At 54.9% G+C, this 19,450-nt stretch overlaps 1 protein-coding gene across 4 annotated transcripts in view; it reads left to right on the top strand.

Moving 5' to 3' along the window:
- The window catches only part of SPECC1 (sperm antigen with calponin homology and coiled-coil domains 1), a 117,303-nt gene extending 106,071 nt beyond the window's left edge, over positions 1–11,232 (top strand). For all 4 annotated transcript variants that reach the window (XM_019545771.1, XM_019545769.1, XM_019545770.1 and 1 more), the window contains 2 exons: positions 836–895; positions 5,690–11,232. In XM_019545771.1, the coding sequence (XP_019401316.1) occupies positions 836–895; positions 5,690–5,779 (150 nt within the window). In that variant the 3' untranslated portion in view covers positions 5,780–11,232. The remainder of the gene's footprint in view (positions 1–835; positions 896–5,689) is intronic.
- The last annotated feature ends 8,218 nt before the right edge of the window (positions 11,233–19,450 follow it).

Genomic DNA, 19,450 nt, shown 5'->3' with positions numbered 1-19,450 from the left:
GAAAGCTGCAGGTGCTTAAAACCTGAGAACCTTACTCATTTTGGCCATTGCTGGAGGACATGTCTCAACCCACAGAAAGTCCTTTGGCTGGATTAAATAGCTGGGCCAGAAATGTAATTCTTCCCCACCGCGCACATGTTCTGCTTTATTTAAAAAAAACCAAAAAAACCCCAGCATTACAAGCCAACTGCAGGAAGTGGTTCTCGCTTTGACTTATCAGAAGCAGCTCAAAGCGCTTACAGTTTCCAGACCAGCAGTGAACTTTCCACCAAGCAAAAAACAGAGAAATGAAAGCAAAGAATTTGACCTTGGGACGTAATGGATTGCATGTTGCAGGGATGGTTTTGTGAATGAAATCACTCATTAGGTGACTTGCCTTTAGTAAATCCCCTTGGAGACATGCAACATGTTTGGTGTTGCTATAAAACAGTACCCTTACCTGAGAGCCCAGGTAAATCCAGGCACTAAGAAATCCATGCCATGATAATTAGCCGTAGAGGAATTCAGTTCCCCTGCACCTGAGATGTTTTGATGTGGAATAGGGCTCCGCTCAAAATCTGGGATTGCACCTGAGGTTGCCACAATTCAGGAGCGTCCTGAATTCAGTTGGGCCTAATTTCTAATAACATTTGTGTCTTCCTGCCCCACCTTTGCATTAATATTGGAACTCAACTGTTGATTCAGGCTGTCTTGTCTGGTTGAAGATCTCAAGCCTAGCATTGCAGATGCACTTGCTCATTAGGGCCCATTCATCAAGCCAGCCTCAGGGCAGGCTTTGGGAGCAGAGTGCACTTTGCTCGTCCTCCTGACAGTCTCTCTTGCTTTCTTTTCACAGAAGAGAAATCTGCTGTTGGCTTTTCAAGCTGCTGAAAGTGTGGGCATCAAACCCAGTCTGGTGAGTACCCAGGTTCTGGGCAGGGAAGAGATGTTCATCCTCCAGTACAGTGCAGCCCATTGACCTGCACCGAAAGTGTTCATGTATTATTACAGGGAAACTTTAGTCATGAGCCCAGGCTGCTAGTCTAGACTTTCAGGGCAGTTCCCAGCTGGTATGGATGCTCAGCTTCAGACTGAATTACACCCAGGCATTGAGAGCTTCTTGCTATAGTATAGATGGTCCCTGCTGTGACCTCCGCTGTGCGAGGGGCCCTGCCGGTCAGCCCACGTTCCACCCTGCTGCAGTGCTGATTTAACAACCTGGAGGAAAATGCTAATGTTTAAACTCGTGGTCTAAGATGCTGTGGGTAAAGCCTCGGGTGCGATGGCAGGTCAGGCACGAGGAGAATGACATGCAGAGAATGACCCTTCAGGGGGCCGTGATAAGGAGCTAGAAACATACCTATCTGCCCAACGGAGCAGGAGCTCGGGAAGGGCAATGGAGGAGGGTAGAGCATTCTCCGCGGATGGATGAGTTCCTTGCGGGGCAGCGGATGCAATCCATTTAGTGCTTTGCACAGCATAGTGCAGCTAGGCCAGCGGATAGTTTTGGCAGGCTGGAAGTCAGGATACGTCTCTAATTGAAGCAGCTCTGGAATAGAATAAGGGCTTCTGCGTTAGCCGCCGTGTCTGCTTCGAAGGTCTCGCCGCTGCCGGCTCTGGTGAGGCTGTGACTCCACCTTAGCAACACTGGGAAACTTTGAAACATGTCCATGGTAAAGGAGGCTTTTGCTTAGCAAACCTCTGCTGTGAGGGAGCAGGTGTTCAAGGCATATAAATGGTCTTAATAAGGGTGGCAGTTCTCCCTCGGGTCTTCCCTAGGGAGGGGAAACCTCCTGAGCGGTATCTGACCCTTTACGCTCTGTATTGCGTCTGCGACGTTGAACGCAGTCCCGCGCCCCTGGTGCTCCTGCCTTTACCAGGGCTACGTGCAAAACCAGGGTCTTCAGAAGCATTTGAGGAACTGGGCTCTTCATTTGTCTGAAGTACATCCCAGCTGCCCCGTGCTCCTCTGGGCATTGCAAGTTGGCTCTTGTTTGCCTCTTCAAACTGCACTGCCGTTCTTTGCCATTTGCCACTCCCCTGCATTGACTAAAAGGTGCTGGAGGTGCCAAGTGGCTGTTTCCCCTAACTGAAAGAGAGAGCATTGCCTTTAGCTACGTGCCGCACAGGCCCAGCTTTCCTCATCCCTGTTCTCCTCTACAGGCAGTGTTTCAGAGGGGAGGCAAGTGTTAAAAAGCCCAAAGGAAACACATGCAGGCAGAGCTTCCTGAGATGAGCCCTCTAGTAGTTTTTACTTAGCCTGGTAAGTGGTTAAGTGTATGAGCTAGAAGCCTGGTACTGAGAAAGGGCTAAATGCACATTGGAGCAGGACACGAACGCAACCCAAAGCAGCTCAGGGAGTTGGGGGGAGCACGTGAGCAAGCAGCGCATCCGGGTGGGAGCCTACACTTGCTGCTTCTGTCTTTCTCCGAGCTCCTCAAGGTTGCTCGTAGGTTTTATTCTTTTAGAGAAGGTCCATGGCCTCGGGAACTTGTCCCCGTATTAACTGAGAAAGCGTGCGATGAATCAGCTTGCTCTGTGCAGCAAGAGGGCACGCTGCGCAACAGCAAGATTCCCTCGTTTCACAACCAGGTCTTGCTCCGATAAGGAACAAACCCACGGCAGGCCTCACTTCCCATGGGCAGGGAAAGCATTGGGGTTTAGGACTCTAGAGCAGTCTGCCTGGCTGGAGCCCTCGAGTCACGTGCCAGGGTTAGTCACCCCTGGCTGTCTGCGTGATGGAGTACAGCAGGGCTGCAGATCCTGGAAGCTCTTGACTGACCTGGCAGGCTCAGGCCCCTCCATGGGCCAACCTGATTGCCTGTCATAGTTTCACAGTTGGTCGGGTCAGAAGGGACCTGAGCAGATCATCGAGTCCGACCCCCTGGCATGGCAGGAAAGAGTACGGGGGTCAGATGACCAGTGAGGTATGGCCTTGTCTTAAAGACCACCAGGGTAGGAGCCAGCACCACTTCGCTTGGAAATTGGTTCCAAATCCTAGCCGCCCTGACCGTGAAGTCGCGCCTCCTGGTGTCTAGCCTAAATCTCCCCTCTGCTGTGACAGTTAATCCTGCTCACTCCTGGCGGTGCTCGGGGGAACAGGGACTCCCCCAGTGCCTGCTGCTCCCCTCTGACTAGTCTGTAACAGGCCACTAGATCCCCTCAGCCTTCTCTTGTGGAGGCTGAACAGGTTCAGGTCCCATAGCCTCTCCTCGTAGGGCCTGCCCTGCTGTCCCCGACCATGCGAGTGGCCTCCTCTGGACCCTCTCCATGCTGTCCACGTCCCCCCAAAGTGTGGCGCCCAGAAGGGGACGCAGTACTCCGGCTGCGGCCTGACCAGTGCCACATGGAGGGGGAGGATCACCCCCCTGGACCTGCTCGAGATGCATCTGTGGATGCACGACAGGGTGGAGTTGGTCTTCCTGACTGCCTCCCCACACCGCCGGCCCATGTTCATCTTGGCATCGATGATGACTCCATGATCTTTTTCTGCCTCTGCCCTGCAGAGAAGGGAGTTCCCCAGCCTGTAGGTATGCTGCTGGTTGTTCCTCCCCAGGTGCAGCACCTGGCACTTGTCGGTGTTGAATCCCACCCTGTTCTCGTCAGCCCACCCTTGTGACCTGTCTAGGTCCGATTGCAGCCTCTTCCTCCCTTCTAGTGTGCCCACATCCCCGCACATCTTAGTGTGGGGGCCTGGGCCTCGCGCATTACAAGGGGTAGGGTGCAGGGCTGGTTGGCGGCTCACCTTGAAGCCACAGACTGGGGAGACTGGGGGTTCGCTGGCTTGGGTTTGGAAGCTGCTGGTGCTCCTGAAGAGCTTCAGAGCAGCCTGGCCTCAGCGGCACGTATGGGATTTCCTTGAATCAACAAATTAAGTGAAAAGAACCGGTTTTGTCAGAATTTTTCTGCCCACCTCTCTCAGTTAAACTAAGCTGGTCTTTGCTCCCAGGGATGTCTGCCAGCTCACAAACAGCTATCCAATAGATCCCCTGTTATTCCTGGCTATAATAGCCTATGCTCAGTGTTGCGAGTAAGACCAGACTCGTCACGTTCTCTTGTGTTGTCGCATGAAGGCTTTGGCATCAGCTCTGGCCAGCTAAGAAGGCTGGAGATCAGAAAGCGACTTTCTCCAAAAATTCACAGGACCCTGAGACCTGAGGGTGGAGATGCTAAGATGGCATTGACTCTCCTTAGCCTTTATGTAGTGCTTTGTATTTTCAAAGCACTACACAAAACAGTGCCTCATATTGTATTGCAAGGATCTAATGAAGTGGAGCCCAAATACTGCTCTCTGTTACACGGGGCAGTCCTCTTGACGTCGCCGGGCCTGCACTAGCTTAGCTGAGCTGAGCAGATTACATCTCACCCTGCCCACACTAGGGCTTGCAAGCACAGCTGTACCAGCAACCCCTTTGGGTGCAGACCCTGTTTCCACTGCTAAAAGGTATTTTGCTTTCCAGATCAAATTAAACGCTCCTGGCAAAAGCACTGGTGATGCCAGTTAGGGAGAGGGGTTAGCTATGTCTCTAGCATAGCAATGCCAACAAAACATGGTGTAGACCAGGCCTGAGTCACATGCCTCAATCAAAGCGTGGCTCAGAGAGCAATGGCACCTTTTCTCCTCGGGTCACAAACACAAGTTTGGCACAGGTGAGCGGTGACTAAAAGGGGGTCTGTGTTAAGTAAACTGAAGGGCTCTGTCCACTCCTGCGGCACAGATGCTCCGTGGCGGAGAACTGCAAGCCCTGCGTTTACCACACTGGATGCAATCTTAGCGTGTGGCTGGCAGAGCAAGGAGGCTGCTATAGCAGTCTCCGCCTGAGGATCAGCCGTGCAGGGGTGCTGTCAACGTTAGCCACGTTCGTTTGAGTCTGAGACCCCCGCGCTTCTGCACGGAGCCACGCGGAGGGGCCCCCGTGCACACCGATTCACTGAGACGCTGCGTACTGGGTGGAGCTTAGTTTGGGATAGGGTGTTACATGACAGTACTGACTCATTTTAGCAGGCTCTGATTGCCCGGTCCTCTTTACCTGTCCTCGCTGGACTCAGATCATGGCAATTCAGCTTTTCCAAGTGGAGATGTAGACGTGTTTCTCCCCCAGGCCTCTCACCTGCAAAGAGCCAAGGACAAATCGGTCCATGGGACGGCAGCTTTGAACTATAGGAGTATAATTATAGAGAAGTAACGTTGTGCAGTGAAGAGCCAGTGCAGGGACTTCTGGCTGGACAAACACCTGCTTTCTTCTCCCACCCGGATCATGCTCTTAGCACAATAAGAGTTTGCTGTGATCTGGGCCAGGGGAGACGAGAACACATTTAGTGAAAACAAAGGATGTGGTTACTGTTCATGATGAAAGCGCTCTGAGGCCGGGCCAGGGAGAAATTCAGCTGAGCGTGTTCTGTTCAGATGTTTCAGAACTGAAATGTTTAACAGGAAAGGCTTGGTTTGGGCTAATTTCCCAACTAAATAGCTTTTCGTAGCTGCTTGGCTTTTGTACTGGCAGCTTGTGATTGCTTTGCTGAGAGGATACTGTGCTTCCAAAGTGAGGCACTCATTTAACGGTCTCTATTTTAATTCTGTAGTAGCTCCATTTCCCAGTCAGGCCGCACTGTTCGTGCAAGAATGGTGGTATATCAGGGTGTCCTCGTTTTCGATGGCTCTGCTGAGGACTCTCTGCCCCTTTCTTAACTGTCTTTGTATCCCGTGCAGGAACTCAGTGAGATGATGTACACGGATCGCCCAGACTGGCAGAGCGTGATGCAGTACGTGGCCCAGATCTACAAGTACTTTGAGACCTGAGACCCAGGGCAGAAGGTGGACAGAAGTGGGGAGAGACTGAAGAATGCCACGGAAGCACTCGATCACTTTAAAACCCCTCATTTCTATTCCACAAGTCAGCCGAGGCTCGTAGGTGAAAAGAAAAGCTCTTCCACGGTTTTGATCACATCTGGGACTGCAACCAAATAAAGAACCACTGTCCACCTGCACAAACCAAATCCAGCTGTAAGTGTATTTCTACATGGAAACGGCAACGCATTTTATGCCAGCTGTGGGATATTTCTGAAGAAGATGCCCTTGTGTTAAATAGCGATTGTATCTCAAACCAGCCTCTGCCAGCCGGAGAGCTGCACAGTATGGAAGGACTCCAGTGCATACGTACTCGTTGGATGTCTGGACCAATGCTTGAGAGATGCTGAGAGAGGACGGCTAGTGCAGCAGCTCACCAGATGGCTTCTCTTGCACACTTACAAACAGATGCTTTGCTGCTCCTGAGTGTCGGTGCCCCCACCCAACCTGTTTTATATACCTGTTCCCTGAGCCACCAGGACAAACAGACATGTGCTCACACGCACGGTATGTGTAGGGCCTTTCGCACACACTGACTCAGACTTAGCTGAGCTTGCAGGGTCTGCAACAGGACCTCTTATTGCCCCAAAGGCTTTCTTGGCTCTGTATTTTCACCAGACGGCCACAGAGCACAAAGGGAACCGCTAGGTGCTATGACTTCATTTTGGGTCCAACAAAAGTAGCTTCTTTTATGATGAGAAAGATAAGCTCATGGCTCCAGTGAGCAGTGTGGTAGGAAGCTGGAGTCCTTTCATCTCTATGGGCTGTGCAGGCCCAGTCTTTTCAGCAGTGCTGCCTTTATTGCACAAGGCATAGAGGTGACGATTCTGGCATCTGAGCAGTATGGAGATCAGTATTACACCTTTGTCACGGGTCAGACGGGAGCAGCCACACTGCCTGCATTGAACCTGAGTGCATGGTTTTACTGTGTGCCTACCTGCCACATAGATACACGGTACTTACTGCCAAGGAGTCATGTGTCAGCTTGTGCCCTGTGCAATGAAGCACAGCCCATTGGACATTAGCAGGTGGTCTGAGCTGAAGTTACAACGCTTGATTGATGAATACAAATTGCAAGATGCAGCCCCATTCATTAAGCTACAGGAAGTCTAGTCGGCAGCTCTTCTCTGTCATGGAAACCACAGCAAAGCCTCCCGGATCCCAGAGAATAGCATTTTAGCCTGCACACTTCCTCCCTCTGCTCACAAAGGCATGCGTGTTTTAATTTGCAGTGTTGAGCATCTCTTTTATTTGACCCCCAGAAATGGGGAAGCTTCTGCCTCTGGGGCTCGTGAGAAGCCACAGGGAACCCTGGGCACAAATCTGATCAAACCGGGCCAGACCTCGAGCCTGTGCTTTTGGTGGTAATCTTTCCTAGGGCGGCATGGCTGCTCCAGCTGGTGCTGCTGAAGAACAGTTGTTTGGTGACCACGTTTAACCCTGTGGGCCCATCCTAAGGCTTCGTAAAGCTGTGTGAGGGGAAGGGAGGCTTCCGCCCTACACAGGGAGCAGGGTGTGCTGGTAGGTCCCAAGCCTGCTTGCTTCACTGCAGTCTGGTGGAGCAGACACAGGCGCTGTCAGAGGAGTGTTTGCTGCTTTCCAAGCCCGCCGAGTACTCTTCCTTCAGCTCGGTTTCCCCTCCGAGTGCTTTGGGCTCCCCCAAACCAGCGAACCTTGCCTTCTTCCAGCTCTCCTCCTCCTCCTCTCCCCAGTGATGGATACCAGTTCCCCAGCCTGGGGGATATATTTAGAATGGGATTCTTTTCCCCTCGTGTTTATCTTACCATGTTTATCTTCAGCATCTCCCATTTAAGCCCTTAGCCCCACGAGCTCTGTCTGCAAATGGACTCAGTGCTGAGTGCATTGCCGTATCCAAAGCAGCTTCCAAAGCAGTGGAGATGATGGCACAAGCCACCCCAGGGAGAGACGGACCCACTGAGCAATGCATTTGTCTCAGGGGCGGTTTATCAGAGCTTGACCCAGGTGCACAGGCAGCAAAAATTTATCCAAAGTCCTCCTCTTCCTGGAATCGACTCAAAGAGCTTGATCCTTGGCAGACCTTGCTGCTTGCATGTGCTGAAGGGGGTGTTGGAGTGCATTTGTGAGACCCTGCGCATTGGTCCCCCTCCACTTGCTGTCATTCTTTTGAAATCAAGTCACTGTGGGGAGATCAGGAGATTTATTCTATCTAGTACATTCAGCTGAGACGTCTGAGCTCTAGCCAGGTCTGAAGGTAAGCAGTTAAACTAATCCTAGGGGCCCGATTTATCTCCTCAGGGCTAAAAGCTTTCAGGTGGGAGGACTTGCAAGGCGGGGGCGACATTGTTTTCTGCATTTGCTAGGTGTTGTCCTTGCACTGGGGCCCCGCTTTGCAGATTTCTGTTGTGTTGCTGGGACAACAGGATCTGAATCCGGAGTCAGTATGGCTTGATGGGAGGCAGTGGGAGAGGCCAGGGGCCTTTGAGCTGTGCCAGAAAGAGATTTCAGTGTGTTAAAGCTACTTGTTGTTGTGTCACTCAGTTGCTGGCCGTTGTGCCCTTAATAATGCAGCAAGAATTGCGGGGGTGGATGAGAATGGATATGGCCAGTGGGAGAGGAGGTTGGGCGAGTCTGGTTGACATCTCTCTCCGGAGAGGCGTGAAGCATTGCCAGACCCTGGCTCCAGTCTGCAAGTGTCCTGGCAATAGGGATAGGAAGTGACCCAAGCCGAACTCTTCCCCGGCGGCCTGCAGAAAGCACCTCCAGGCCAGGGACAGTTGTGCCTGCTGGGAGATGCCGATAGCTCAGGCTCCTGGGAAGCGCGCGTGCTCACGTGATGCGCTGCACAGGGCCGTCAGCATCTCTTGATCCAAGCTTTATTCTGACATGGCTCTAAGCCATTGCCCAAAGATCTGTCCCAGCCTTCGAGGTGCTTCAGCTGCTGCAGGTAGCTGCCTCTTTCTTTAAGCCAACCTGCCAGAGAAGTGTCTTTCCCGTCACCCTGCGCCTGTGGGATTCCCTCCCCGCAGAAATATTGTAGCTCCAGAATCAAGCAGAGCTCAGACGTGGCCCAGAGACAAGGTTTCTGTAAATAAAAACGTCACTTCAAGTAAGCTACCTTCCAACCCGAGGCCCAGAAATAGAAGATTTTCCCGGGGGAAAGGTGGATGGAGACTCAGCGTCCCAGCGGGCGCTAGCGTTGCGGATGGAAAGGCCCAGCACATCTCCCCTTGAAGTCTGACATTCTGCGATCTAGAAAAGCCCTTTTGGTGAGGGTTTGTGGAGACAGGGGCTGTTGGTTTTACAAGTATTACCTTTGAGTTTTGATTCCCTTTGAGGTTTGCACAGCTGCCACCATGGATCTCGCTTTTCGGAGCCGGGTGATGGTTTCCTGTGCTTCCATGTCTGAATAGCCACGATCAGACACCATGTTTGAACTGCAGAAAGCGTTGTGCATTTGACCCTTTGAAAACAAGGCCCTTTTAGGGTGTCTCAGCTTAGGCGCCCAGAAATTGAAGCACTTGGGAAGACTAGCAAAGCCCGGGCTGTGCTGACTGCGGCTTTACAGGTTCAGGGTTACGGGAACCAGGCCTGATAAGATTGGCGAGTGAGGAATGTAAAACATCCTTGAATGACCGCGTACAGAGTGCGCAACGGGGTGTGAGAGGTTTTTCCCAGCAAGAGCGGGGTGTGAAGCGCATTGCTCCTCTATGGCTTTGCCTCTTGAAGCTAATACGTCCTTCCCAGAGCAAACACCGGTGAGGCCCACGCATCCTCACGGATGTACTTCTTGCATGCATGCCTATGCATTTAGTCAGCGTCGACAAGACGCTAGAAATTCAGGTGAACGCTACACGTTGGCTTGGGCTTGGCAGATGAGGAGAGGCGGGGAGACCTGTTGTGAGCTGGTCCCAGGAGGCCGGGGTGAAGGGGCCGTGCCGTGTGGCTCCCGGGCGGCCGCTGTTGGGGAAGCAGGGACATGCAGCATCGTGCTCCCAGGGCCGCCGAAGGTGCAAGTGCTCGCGGCATGTGGGAGGGGAAGGCAGAGGTGAATTGGGAAGTCAGGCCGGGCTCTGGGCCTGGCAGGAAGGAGGAGAGGGCTTGTAGTAAAGCTGGCGTGCTGTTTCTGAAACAGTTCGAGAGCTCGAGTGGACGTGAAGGAAGCGGGTAGATGAGGCTGGGCCCGTGCGAGAGAGCGGAGGAAGCAGGTCCGCATGACCCCGCTGTTGGCTGCTTGGCTTCTTGGTCGTTGCCCCCTCTTGCGTTCCTCAGAGCAGCCGTAGGCATTGGGGTGCCGAAGGGGCCGCGCGTGCCTCTGCAAGGCTCCCGCCCCACGTGCTCAAACCCGTGACCTGGGATGTAATACGGAGGGATCGGCGGCAGAATCCGCCCCCTTCATCCGACGCTGCAGCACGAAAGGTGGAAGGGCAGGCCGTCGGACGGTGAAATGCGCGGCTCGACTGCCCAGACTCCCCCGGTTCCCTCTTACTGAGGCACCTTCTCCCCTTGGGCAAGTCGTAGCAGTCTTTAGTTGGGAGGAGGGAGAAGCCAGCCAAGCTCTGCTGCTTGTCTCGGGCCCCCGACAGCCCTTTTACATCCTGGAGTGTCACCACGCTGCCGGGCTTCCCAACCAGACAGGACCCGCCTCGGGCCTCCGTGGGCGATTCTGCCTCTGTCGGCCCTGAAAATCTGCTGCTGGCCTCCCCGCGTGCCCTGCCGCCTTCCCTGATCGCAGGAGCAGGAGGGAGTTTCCAGATTTTGGACTTTCTCTTTCTCTGCTCCCGGCACCAGCACTTCTTCCAGGAATTGTCCAGTGAGGTCAGCGCTCTCGGAGCTTTCCCCCGTGTGTTAGGAAATGTAGGGTCTGTGGAGCATGAGACCGTGTTTTCCTGCCAAAAGAGACTTTCATCTGGCAGGGCTCAGGCCACCAAGCATCGTGACGCTTCCCAGACCCAGCAATAACTTCTGCCTCTCTGAACCTCGCTTGCTTTCCACCTCTTCTAGCTAGTGCCAGGTAAGCCCAGAGACCCACGTCTTCACAGAGTCCAGGCTGAAACCCACCCACCATTAACGAGTGTCATAACCAAGGAGCTCTTCCTTTTTAACTTGCACACGTGCCAAGCTTTGCTGGGCCGTGCTGAACACAGCACTTTTATTGCTTTATTTTTGTTGGTTTTTGGCCCAGGCTAGAATTTTGCCGAAGAGAAAAACCCTCTCTACTTGCCGAGTGAATTTTAGCTCTGTCCGTTGGATACCGTCGTTACACCGTGACCTAATTTATACGAAGAGCACATTCAAATGTATATAACTAGGCATTGCCAGGTTTGGATGTGCTAGTACAGATGTATTTAAAGATTAACATTATGAAAGCGTCTGATGCAGAAGCTGTGTAATATTTCTAATAAAGCCTTTTTGTTTCTGATGGCGCCCCTTGTTTTTTGCCTTCCTGATGTATTTACAGAGAACGGTCATAGCCCTGCTCCACTGTTGTCTTGCTAAGCCAGGCAAGTTGCATACCCTTAATTTCCTCCCACATAGTCCCCATGTTCTCCTAGAAGGCCCTAGTCTGCCCCGGTCTAGTTTGAATTTGTCTTTCTTGAATGTAGGTCACAAAAATGGCACCTGGCATGCCAGATACAGTTTTACGAGGGCCTTGTATAATGCCATTAATATCTCCTGTATATCTGGAGAGACAGGGCAAGATGCCAGGTGCATCCAAGGATTGCTCTTTCTGTTTTCCTGGTTGCACGGTCAGTGGCTCTGTGTCATCCTGTGGCCAGCTGATACGCCCAAGTCCTTCTCCTCTGTCCTTTCCGGGTGGTGTGTTCCAGCTTATAGCAGACACTCTCGTCATTTAATTCCTTACTAACGGAGCCAGTAGACAGGAGGCCTTTGGGGGCCCTGACTGCGGGATGCTGGCCTGCCACGGAAGACCGCTGGAAAGAGATGGAGTCCATCTCGTACACAAGAGGAAGGACGGTCTTGGGTGGAGGCTTGCCACCTAGTGAGAAGGGTGCGCAGGTAGGATTTGAGGCAGCCAGTGACAAAAGCCCGTAGGTGAGAGAGGGAAAACAAGTGACCTGGTCGAAGGGCTGGGGTTGCAATGGGGGCACAGGAGAGGCAAGAGAGAATCACGGGACGCCCAAACAACCATCTGAGATCTGTCCAGACACAAATGCCGGGATTCGGGAAATAAATAGCAAGAACATGGATCCCCAGGACGCAGCCAGAGGCATGGGTGAGTTGGTGTCCCAGAGACGTGGGTGGAAGTGATCACGAAGGGCACGGCTCACGATTGTGAGGAGGAAGTGAGAGTAGCAGAAGCAAGGTAATGGATTTCAGCAGACTCGGGAAGTGCCAGGTAGGATGTCTGGGGAAGAGAATCGGATAAAGGAATTCAGGAAAGCTGGTACTTCCTGAAAGCCCGAAAAGGCACACTAGCCTGATGTGGAGGAGATAGGGGACAGTGCAAGGGCCAGTGTGGCAGCCCCTGGGCCTCTTAAATGACCAAGAAAACCAAAGAGCAGTCGAACACAAAGTGGAGACGAGGACATGTGACTAGCAATGGGGAACGCACGCCGGCGTGGATAGACTGAGAAGCTGAGGCACAGAAATGAGTCCCAGCCAGCAAGAAGCAGGTAAAGCAGAAGGAAGAGGTTCTGCACCGTGGAAGTGTAGGTCTGTTACTTAGCAGGAGAAAGCAAATGTTGGACGATGTAAAGATTAGCTTAGAAAAAAGTTCATTATGACCAAATACTTGATTAAATGCATTTTACCTAAAGGAAAGCAGCAGAAAACCTATTCTGGAGAGAGCAAGGTAAAGACTATTAAATGTATTCAAGTTGGCAGGGCCTGGGGATGTTCATCCTGGATTCCTGAAGGAACGGGTTGAAGCAATTTCTGAACCATTAGCAATTGCCTTTAAAAGCTGGTATGAAGTCCCAGTAGACCGGAGAAGGACAAGCATAGTACTTGGGTTGAAGAAAGGGGGGACCCAAGACGTAGTAGAGCGGTCAACCTAACTTCCGTACCTGGGGGAGATGCAAGGATAAATGATGTGTTAAAAAAAAATCCAAAAAAAAAATCAATTTTTAGCACGCAGCTGATTCAGCCATAGCCCACAAACAGCATGGACCGAATCGTAGAGCAGAAGGGCTGGAAGGGACCTGGAAGGGCTTGCCAGAAACGAGTTGTACCAAACCAGTCTGACTTCCTTTGGTAAAATGCCTGGGTAACGGGGAAGAGGTAAATGTGGTGCGTTTGATGTCAGCAAGGAGGTTTCCTCTGTTCTGCATTCTCCTGAGTCAGCAAGGAAACACGGGCCAGGTGACATCCCCACGAAGTGGGTGCACACCAGGTTTCCAACCCACACCATCAGAGCGCGCTTATTCCCGGGGTGCTGTCAAAGCAGGCGGCAGGGTGAGTCGTGGCCTTCCCGGGGTCTGTTCTGGGCCTGGCCAGCGTCCGTATTTTAATTAAACAACTTGCACAATGGATCAGAGAATATGCTTGCGAACCGGGTGGCCGTGCCAAGCTGGAAGAGGTGGCTGGCTCTCTGGCGGACGGGACCAGAATCCCAAGTGGTCTCTGGAAATCGAAATGGAGCAGGTGAAATTCAATAAAGTTAATTAGACGACGCAGCCCTTGGAAGGCAAAATCCACTGCACAAATACAGCCCCCTGGCTAAGCCCCACTACTGCAGCAGAGGAGCTGGGGCCTGCCGCAGGTCGCAAACTGCATCTGAGTCAGCAGTGGGCAGCTGTTGCAAAAAGGGGGACGTTTTGCCCCGAGAAGCATTGCCAGGAGCGTTTCCTGTGCACGGGAGGTCATTATTCCCTGCCATGCAGATCTCACGAGGCCTCAGCCAGAATCCAATACACGGCTCAGGGGGCCTCGGCAAATTGAAGTGCGTCTGGAAGAGAGTAACAAAAATGATCGAAGGTTCAGAAAAAGTGACCTGTAGCCCTGCATTTCTATGAAGTAATGTCTAGCATAATGTAAATGTTCACTGTAAAGCTTAAAAGCCGATGGAGCGGGTCTGGACAGGGCTGCCCTGCATAACACGCGCATGTCTGCTCTGCCCCCATGAGAGCAGAGCTGATTTTGAAGAGCAGGAGGCATGGGCCGAGTTCAGGACCCAGGGCCTTCTGAGTTTTGATCCCACCGCCTTCCTCTGTGGCCCTGGAGAGGGTGGCTCAAATGCAGCTTGCACCTGCTTCCATACAGCGCGGGGAGGAGAAAGCGGTTCATACTGGGCGGATGTATGCTGTCGGTTTGTATTGCTCCAGCAGGTAAGTGCCCAGCAGTGCATCTGATGAGAACTATCTTTCATCCTGATGTGGATGGGGATCTCTCCGGCTCCGCGGAGGGGCTGGGCAATGGGTCCTTCGACGATCGCGACAGTGAGGGCTCGGTGAGGGTTGCGTTTGCGTCCTGTAACCTCCTGTGCATTTCAGAGTTGCTGCCCGGTGCAGGACATCCTCTCCGCGAGCCGTCGTGCTCCCGTGAGTTACAAATGTCAGCTCTGCCGAGCCTGAGCAAGCCCCGATCCACTTTCCTTGTTCTCCGTGTTCATCCTGTCAGTCTCGCAGCAGAAGGGGCTATGCTGGCTCCTTCCAGCTTGGGATGCTGCTAGCCTGCAGCTGGGGCCCAGCAGCAGGAAAGGCTTCGTGGGTCCAGGTGAGCTGTGCCGATGTCCTCAAGCACTTGGCTGCTGCTTCTGAGCACTGGATTTGGTCAGGCAGGACAGGAAATCTCCCCAGGCCCGGTACCTCCAGCTCCCAGGATAGCAGTGCAGCATCTCACATCTCGTGGAGGCATCTGCATGCTTGTGGCCCGCCAGAACTGCAGAGACAGCCAAAGAAAAACTAACAGAAGCAACAGGTGACCCGCTAAATCCTTTTCCAGTTTCCCAAAGAGGTGCTGGGGAGGGAGATGCCATTAAATACCATCCATACGGGTTTGCCCCTTCTTGCCTGTCTGGTTTTCAGCTTTAGCTTTCTTAAGGCTAAATTTTAGCTGTTGAAACAGAGTGTTATCACGGCAAGCTGGGCTGAGCTTCTGTCCTCTGCCATGTCACTGGCAAAGAGGACCTAGTCCTAAGCCTGCAGCGGGGCTCCAAATAGGCTCCTGGCCCTACAAGCCAACGTGGGCATGAAGTTTGATAGCAACAGACTGCTAGAAGGTGCTCAGCTGGACTAGCCGGCTGTCTTGCTTTGTGTCCGGGAGTCGGCAGGGTTTTCTTCTTCCCCAAGCTGCAGGCAGCTCCAGGCATGGAGGTTGAGTGCACTGGGGTCTTTCCCTCGTGCTTGGCGACCCAGAGCCCGCATCTCGCCCAGAAAAGGACGTTCTTCTGTTCAGAGCAGCCGGGCTAGGATTCGGGTCACCTGGGTTCATGCATTGTGTGACCTTGGGCAGAGCACTTAATCCTCTCCCAGCCCTTGTTTACTCGCTCCACATGTGCAGAGAGAGGAGCTGTGCAAATCAGACCTTTCCTGCTGGCTCCCTGGTAGGTCACTACCCAGCAGCTGCCAGTGGCCCCCCGCACTTTCGTGGCAGGAGTGTGGCTCGACAGAGATCTCCCCTGGCCTCCCCTCCCCACAGCCCATGCAATCTTTTTGTAACTGCATCTTGAGGCCACGTTCCTGCCCGGAAAGCATGCCGTGAGTCTCTTGAGGCGGCGCCTGCCGGAGCTAGCCAGTCCTCTCTTCCCAGAGATGCTAACAGGTAGCAGGATTCCTGTCCTTGCACCCGCTCTTTGCCTTTAAAATAAAGAGATGAAACAAACCCCTGGACCCGGCAAGTCCCAGTGGTTTGAAACCTGCCGCTACACCCCGCGTTCGGGCTGCAGCTGCTACAACAGGCGAAGCCGGGCTGTTGCGAGTGACTCTTCTCAGCATCAGCCTGAACAGCAGCTCGTAAAATAAAATGTTTGCAGTGTTTTAGCAGAGACGTTGTCTGGGCTGCTGCACTCGCGCCGCTTTCCTGACCTTCTGCCAGTGCCTTCTTCGGGGCTAAGCCCAGGGCAGGTGGCAGCGAGCGCTAGAGGCCCGGTGCGGCCCGGGACCCACTGCAGCAGGCTGAGCTCTGCTGCTGCATCGCTGTGGGGTCCCGGAGCCCGCCACGGACCAAGACCGTGTTGTGTGAGGCACAACGGGGATGTGGTCCCTGCCCCAGAGACCGGCCGCGGCTCCTCGCTGGGGCTCTTGGCCCAAAGAGGATCCGTTCGCCCTGCCCCAGCAGGCGAGAGCCAGGGGCTTGGGCTGGCTGGGACTTGAAGCTGCATGGGCTTAGGCCCAGCTGGGCCCGTGCTGCCAGTCCAGCCGGAGAGCGAGGACCCTTGGCCAGAGCCTCCTGGGTGCTGCTATGGCGGAGGAGAACGGGGGCTCAGTCTGGACGGAGGGGCTGCTTGGCACTAAATCAGGTTTCCAAGCTGCTTCCTGCTGGGCTCCAGGTAGCCGCTGCCATGCTCGTCTGTCTGGAGACCGCCGTTCCAGCCCTCTCCAAACAGGAGGGGACGCGGATAATCACGCAGATACTGCTGCTTCCAGCCTGTCTTTCCGCAGCTGCGTCACGCCCTGAAGTGCCAGGCTCGGGGATGTGAAGCAAGTGGGTAGTTGTCACAGGATGACTGGGCAAGACAAAGGAGATCACCAGTGGAAATCTTTCTGCTGGGCCAAGACTTCCCACAGGGCCAGCATTCAAGATGCCGTTTCTTTGAGTTGGCTTTTCCGATGGTGTGTGGCTGGGGGAGATAAGTGGCTGCAAGCTGAGCCGACAGGATGTGGTTCCTTCCTGGCCCCGGCGCGGTCCGCTCCCACCCTGGGGCCAGAGCTCGGTTCCCGCGCGCGTTCTTGGGTTGCTCATCTGCCAAAGCAGCCGAGGTCCGTCAAGTGACTGCTCTGTATCTTTTTGCTTTGTAGGCTTCTGCTGGTCAGGCGGGCGGCGGGCGGACAGGAAGCTGAGGCGGGTGAGTTTTGGTTGAGAAATTCTCCTGATGAATCAGAGGCAAAAAAATCACACCGCTGGCTCTGCTTGGGCATTTGAGCACCATCGCGGTATATTCTGTAATCAGTATGGTGCGCTCGGGGGGGCTTTTGTGCACGTTTTTCTGGCTTTGCGTATCCCCTGCGATGAAGCAGAAAGCAGGAGGTCTGCTCTGGAGACGGGCACGACCTGGTAGGGAAGCCTTTGTGCAGCCTGATGGCTCATGCATGGTTTCAGGCTTGCAAGTGGGAAGCTGCTCGTCTCCGCTCTAGAGCAGGGAGTGCGCTTTTTCTATGGGTTTGAGCAGCACCAGCACAAGGGCACCAGTCCTGACCTGGAGTTTGGATGCTACAGTCGTAGGAATATTAGTTGTGAAATAGTCTCGTGGCTTTGCCACGTGGCCGGGAAAGCCTAAGCAAAGGTGGTAAAACGTGCGCGCGTGCGTTGTCTCTGTGTGCGTGAAACTACTGGCTGTGGGGAGAGCTACTGCTACGCCAGCCGAAGGCACGGGGCTGTGTCCAGACTGTGCGAGCGCTGAGGTAGGGGGCTGGAGAAACCCCGACCTGGCTGCAGCAGGTTAGGAGGCTGGAGGTGGCTCTGCAGCTCGGGGGACCGCTATCGGCAGGGTTTCCCTTGGGAGCGTTTTCCCTGCCAGCACCCCCCGCAACATGGCACCAGGGTGCTGACTCGCTCCTCGCGAGGGGTGACTCTCATCGAGGTGTCTTGGAAGGGGGGTTTGCGGTCATAGTTGGTGGAGAAGCACCAAAAAGCAGCAGCCTTCCCGAACCGGAGCCTGGCTGCCCGGGAAGGTCAGAACCAGGTGCCGCAGCTTTTGTGCTTGCGCCTCGTGATCTCCTGATGCCCCTGGCTGCAGGCGTGAACCGGGGGTCCCGAGGCCCATGCAGGCAGCGCCCCCCAGCCCTGCTCGCTGCTGCAACGGTAGCGTGCTCGGCAGGAACGAAGCGGGGAGTTGGGCCTGCGCGGGCCGTGCTCGCGCCTGTCCCAGGACACTGGTGGCTCCCATCGCGTTGTTAGCTCCCTCCCCCCATGCTGGGCTGAGGCCGGCTCACGGGACGGAGCCAGGCTGTGACTGGGAGCGGGCGTCTTCCCTGGGTGCTCCGTGTCCAGGGGCAGCACGGGGGGCTGCCCTGAGCCTTCAGTGTAGAACAGGCTAGAAATCCAGTCCCTCACCTGGTGAATCCCCCGTAAACCCTAAATCCCCTTCTCAGAGCGGGGCTTTCTCAGGGGAGAAAACAGTGGCGCCCGCGGCTTCAACCAGCTCCCGGGGCTGCTAAGGTTCTCCCCTGGGGACAGCCCAGCCCAGCCCCAAATCCTCCCCCCCAGCCCCTCCCGCGTCGCCCAAGCCCGGGAGGCGAGAAACCCTTCGTGACTCAGCGGCGCGCACATACTTCGCATTTTCCCAGCAGGGCCTGCCTGCAAGCGGGGGGTGTCTCCCAGGCGCTGCCAAGCTCCCTGCACACCTGCCCGGGCTGCCTCTTCCACCCCAGCAGTGTCACCGCCTCGATCGTTTCACCCCCTGAGCGCAGTCTGAGCCGGCGGCCAGCCCCAGGGGCCCTGCAGGAAACCGAGCCGGCCTGTGCAGCCCAGCTCTGGGGAGCAGCCTGCACCGGCGCTCGGCCGTCAGCACCAGCTTTGGCAAGGAGGCCGCGGGCGTAGTAGCCTTTCTTCCGCAGCCTGGCGCGTGCAGCCCAGCCCCCCGCATGGCTTGGCCCACAAGATCTCAGGCTGAAGCTTACAAGGGAGCTTGTAGTATTAACCATGAATAACGTGCTGCTGTTTGAAGGGGGCCAGGGTTTCTTCTCTCCCTCCCCTCCAGTGGAGACGCTGTATTTCTTGCAACCAGGCCGCAAAGGGTTTCCCGTGCACTTCCACGGGCATGGAAATGGCACTTCCTTGGTGCCCAGACTGCGGGTTTGATTGCCAGCTGCTGCCTGGAGCTCAGGCCTGCAGGGGAGGGTGAAGGAGGCTGCAGGACAAAGCTGGGGCCATGCCCAGGAAGAGAAGCCTCTTCTGAGAGCGACTTTGGGCAAGGCCTGGCACTGCGAAGTGCAGCCGCCCTACCCGCTGCTGCCCCACCTGCACACCTGTCTGTCCTGAAACCTCGGCCCCCCGGGCTGTCTCGGGCTGCAGGCGCCGAGGGCGAGCTGCCGGACAACAGCCAGCTGCCGAATGGCGATGGCCTCTGCAGGCCTGGGCTCTGGACTCAGAAGCTGCAGGTGGAAGGGAGCTGGGGAGGGCATGTCTAGTGCACCGCCCTGCTCCGAGCAGGCCCAGCCCCAGCTGCATCATCCCAGCCAAGGCTGCGTGTAGCTGGGCCTTAAAGACCTCCAAGGAGGGGGATCTGCCACCGCTCTGGGCGACCTCTTCCTGTGCTTTGTCACCCTCCTCGTGAGGGTTTTTCTTAAGATCCAGCCTCAAGTTCTGCAACGGGAGCCCCTCGCTCCTTATTTCTCACGGTTTTTCTTGGATCTTTCCCCCTTGCCTCGCGCCCTGTCCCAGCTCTGTGTTGGGCTCCTGGAGCGGGTTTCCTCCACGCTCTTGTGCTCTGGTCCCCGTTGCAGCCTGCGGCGCCCTGCCCCGCCGCGACGTGTGTCCGCGCGGGGCCGCGCACCTGCCCGCACCCTGCGGGCAAGGCAC

This window comes from Crocodylus porosus, unplaced genomic scaffold (genome assembly GCF_001723895.1).
Source record: "Crocodylus porosus isolate Cpor-Errol unplaced genomic scaffold, CroPor_comp1, whole genome shotgun sequence".
NCBI lineage: Eukaryota > Metazoa > Chordata > Crocodylia > Crocodylidae > Crocodylus > Crocodylus porosus.
The sequence above is the reverse complement of the archived record's forward strand: the minus strand, read 5'-3'. Positions and strand labels throughout refer to the sequence as shown.